Source organism: Solanum pennellii, chromosome 3, assembly GCF_001406875.1.
Source record: "Solanum pennellii chromosome 3, SPENNV200".
NCBI lineage: Eukaryota > Viridiplantae > Streptophyta > Magnoliopsida > Solanales > Solanaceae > Solanum > Solanum pennellii.
The window spans coordinates 62,960,925-62,964,579 of NC_028639.1; the positions used below are offsets into that span (position 1 = coordinate 62,960,925).

Here is a 3,655-nt window from a genome sequence, read left to right on the forward strand (position 1 = left end):
GGTAGGCAACCCCATGGCGCATTTGAGAGCGTACTGCGACCAGCTCGTGGGAGTTGGCAAAGATGAGGCTTTATTGATGAGGCTTTTCAGCCGGAGTCTGTGCGGGGAGGCCCTGGAATGGTTTACGTCACACGAAACCAGGCAGTGGCCCAGTTGGAGCGCGCTAGCTAAAGACTTCATTGATCGATTCGCGTACGATGTTGAGATAGTCCCCGATCGATATTCTTTAGAGAAAATGAAGCAGAAGTCGACGGAAAGCTATCGGGAATTTGCCTACAGATGGAGATAAGAAGCAGCGAGGGTGAGGCCTCCAATGACTGAAAAGGAGATTGTAGAAGTGTTTGTGCGGGTGCAAGAGCCCGAATACTATGACAGAATCATTTTGTTAATCGGAGCCAAATTCGCCGAGATAATCAAAGTTGGTGAGACTATCAAAGACGGTCTGAAGTCGGGGAAGATAGCCCGAGTATCCGCATCGCCTGGATCTTCCGGATTGATGAGGAAGAAGAGAGAGGAGGTTGCCGCTATTTCATACGGGGGAAGAAAAATCCCCAGAAACTCATTGCATCCTCAAGATCGCTCCAAGCCTCCGCCAAAGTCTCACCAAACCTATCGCCCACAATCCAATCATTCCAGCAACTACAATGCTGCCCCCACTTATCCAGATGCCCAAATTTGTCGTATCAAAATCCACCCCCAAATCTCCAAAATTTTCCCTCCATGTATCCAAATTACCCCCAATCTTATCAAATCCCACCCCCTTATCAGAATAGCGCTCCCAACTGTGCCAATGTACAGTCGAGCTATCGAGCACCTTCCCCCACATATCAAGTCCAAGCTCCAGCATATCAAAGCCCCCTCCCGAATTACCAAGCTCCAGTGCCAAATTACCAGATAAACCCCTACCCTAGAAACCAAGCTCCTCGCCCAAATGCTCGCAATTATCAACAGGTTGCACCCCCTTAGCAAAGCGGGTATGATCCTTCTCGTCCCAGGTTTGAGAAGAGGCCCTCGAGAAACTTTACCGCGCTGCCTGAAAGCCGGACCAAGCTATTTGAAAGATTATCTGCGGCCGGATACATCCACCCTGTGGGGCCCAAGCCCGTGGATGTCAACTCTAAGTTCTACAAACCGGAGCAGAGATGTGCTTATCATTCCAACAGCGTTGGACATGACACAGAAGACTGTATCAATCTTAAGCACAAGATCCAGGATCTGATCGACCAGGAAGTGGTCTCCCTCCAGCCTGCGGCGCCGAACATCAATACAAATACGTTGCCGAATCATGGGGGTGGAAACATTAATATGATAGAAACAGACGAAGATGAGTGTGAAACCAAGAGGATTACTCCTGTTGCGCAGGAAGACTTGGAAAAGACTGTCGCTTCTTTAAGCGTCAAGGAAAAAGGAGAGTTCGTTATTCTGACACCTACGAAGGTTGTTGCCTTGGTGCCCTCAAAAACTCTCGCCAAACCCAAGTTTGTCATAGAAACGGTCGTGGCCCAAGGCATGACTAGGTCCGGAAGATGCTACACTCCTGATGAGCTTGCTCTCGGAGGACAAAAGAAAGACCATGCCAAGAGACCAATAAGCGAAGCAGAAGCCGAGGAGTTCTGGAGGAGGATGCAACCTAAAGATTACTCCATTGTCAAACACTTGGAGAAGACTCCGGCTCAGATCTCCGTATGGGCCCTACTGATGAGCTTCTGGTCCCACAGACAGGCTTTGATGAAAGCTCTGGATGACACGTACGTGCCCTCAGGTACAAGCAGCGATAACGTAGCTGCCATGATTCATCAAGTCATTCGGGGACACCGCATCAGCTTCTGCGACGATGAATTGCCAGCCGAAGGGAGATCCCACAACAAAGCTCTACACGTCACTGTGATATGCCGCGGAAAGGTCGTCAATCGTGTTTTGGTAGATGATGGATCTGGTTTGAACATATGCCCCTTGTCAACATTGAAACAGCTGAGGTTTGACCTCGGAAAATTGGAGCAAAACCAGGTTAATGTAAGAGCGTTTGATGGTGTGCAAAGAGACACATTGGGGGCGGTGAACTTGACCCTCCAAATGGGCCCCGCGGAGTTCAACGCGAAATTCCAAGTGTTGGATATCGACACCAGCTATAACCTTCTTTTGGGAAGGCCGTTCATTCACATGGCTGGAGCCGTCCCCTCCACTCTCCATCAAATGATGAAGCTGGTATGGAAAAATGAGGAGCTAGTTGTTCATGGTGAAAGAAGCCACTCAAGCAAGCAGGTGCCGGTCTTTGACGAGACGCCGCAAGGTTCGGATTTTTACACGGTGGAGTTGGTAAATGCCACCGATGAGGATTTGATCCCGCAGACCCCCATGCCGGCCGTGTACAGAATGATCGTCACGGTAATGCTGCAGAACGGGTTCGAGCCAGGTTTCGGATTGGGAAGAGATTCCCAAGGGATCATTGAACCTGTTCCGGTCCTCGCTAAAGGATTCAAGTATGGTTTGGGGTACATCCCCACAGATGACGATGTGAAGATGAAGAAGAAAAAGGATCAAGAGTTGGCTAAACCGATCCCGCATCTATATCAATCCTTTCCAGTCCGGGAGTATGCTGAGCCTGAAGACCGTGGGGAAGGAATCTGTGACCTCTTCAAGGAGATCAATGCTATTATCGAGGAAGAGGTTGAGCCAGCTGGTATTCGTGATGCTGAACTAGGGGAGATGCTACGGAATTATACTTCCACGCCAATCCTGATGTCCCGAACTCTTTGGTAGAAAGGAGTTATTTTATGCATACTAAAATCGGTGGTTGTCCGGAAGAGGCCCGAGACCCACCATTTCTGCATTTTCTTAGTTGTTCGAATTTTGAATTTTCGTTGTGATGCTTAAAAAAGCGACATGGCCCTGTGCCACGACCAAAGTTTGCATTTTGTTTTAAATGAAAGTCTCCTTATTTTTAACTTTGTTTATTTAGTTGCTTGTTATACTTTACTAATTTTGTCTGTTTATGATTTCAGTAACATAAGTTACAGACCTGCCAATGTCATGTCATGTCATGAGCTAAATGAACAAAGTGAGACAGATGACGACAAAGTTGACGACTATGAAGAAGAAAATGGGGAACCAGATTATGTTGCAGAGGAATTTTGACAGTTCGAGAATCAGCCTAAACCGAATCTGGAGGAGACGGAAATGGTGAATTTGGGAGATTCAGAATGTGTCAAAGAGGTTAAGATCAGCACCTACCTGAATGGAACTCAGAAGGAGAGCCTGGTTCATTTGCTTGCCGAATACAGTGATGTGTTTGTTTGGGAAGTCGGTGACATGCAGGGGCTGAGTACTGATGTCGTATCTCATAATCTACCTATCAACCCAGGGTTCGAACCGGTGAAACAAAAGACTCGAAAATTCAAGCCTGAACTCAGTTTGAAGATTAAGGAAGAAATCACCAAGCAAATAGAGTCTCGATTGGTGGAAGTAACGCAATATCCAACCTGGTTGGCCAATGTCGTTCCGGTCGCCAAGAAGGATGGGAAAATCAGGATTTGTGTTGATTATAGAGATTTCAACAAGGCTAGTCCGAAGGATAATTTTCCGTTGCCGAATATCCATATTTTGATTGACAATTGTGCCAAACATGAGATGCAGTCATTTGTGGACTGTTACGCAG

The 3,655-nt window shown here is 47.4% G+C and overlaps 1 protein-coding gene across 1 annotated transcript; it reads left to right on the forward strand.

Moving 5' to 3' along the window:
• Positions 1-313: 313 nt before the first annotated feature.
• On the forward strand, positions 314-3,135 carry LOC107013563. Its single transcript, XM_015213444.1, has 4 exons — positions 314-879; positions 996-2,485; positions 2,585-2,756; positions 3,003-3,135. The coding sequence occupies exons 1-4, from the start codon at positions 314-316 to the stop codon at positions 3,133-3,135; spliced, it is 2,361 nt and encodes a 786-aa protein (XP_015068930.1).
• Positions 3,136-3,655: the final 520 nt, after the last annotated feature.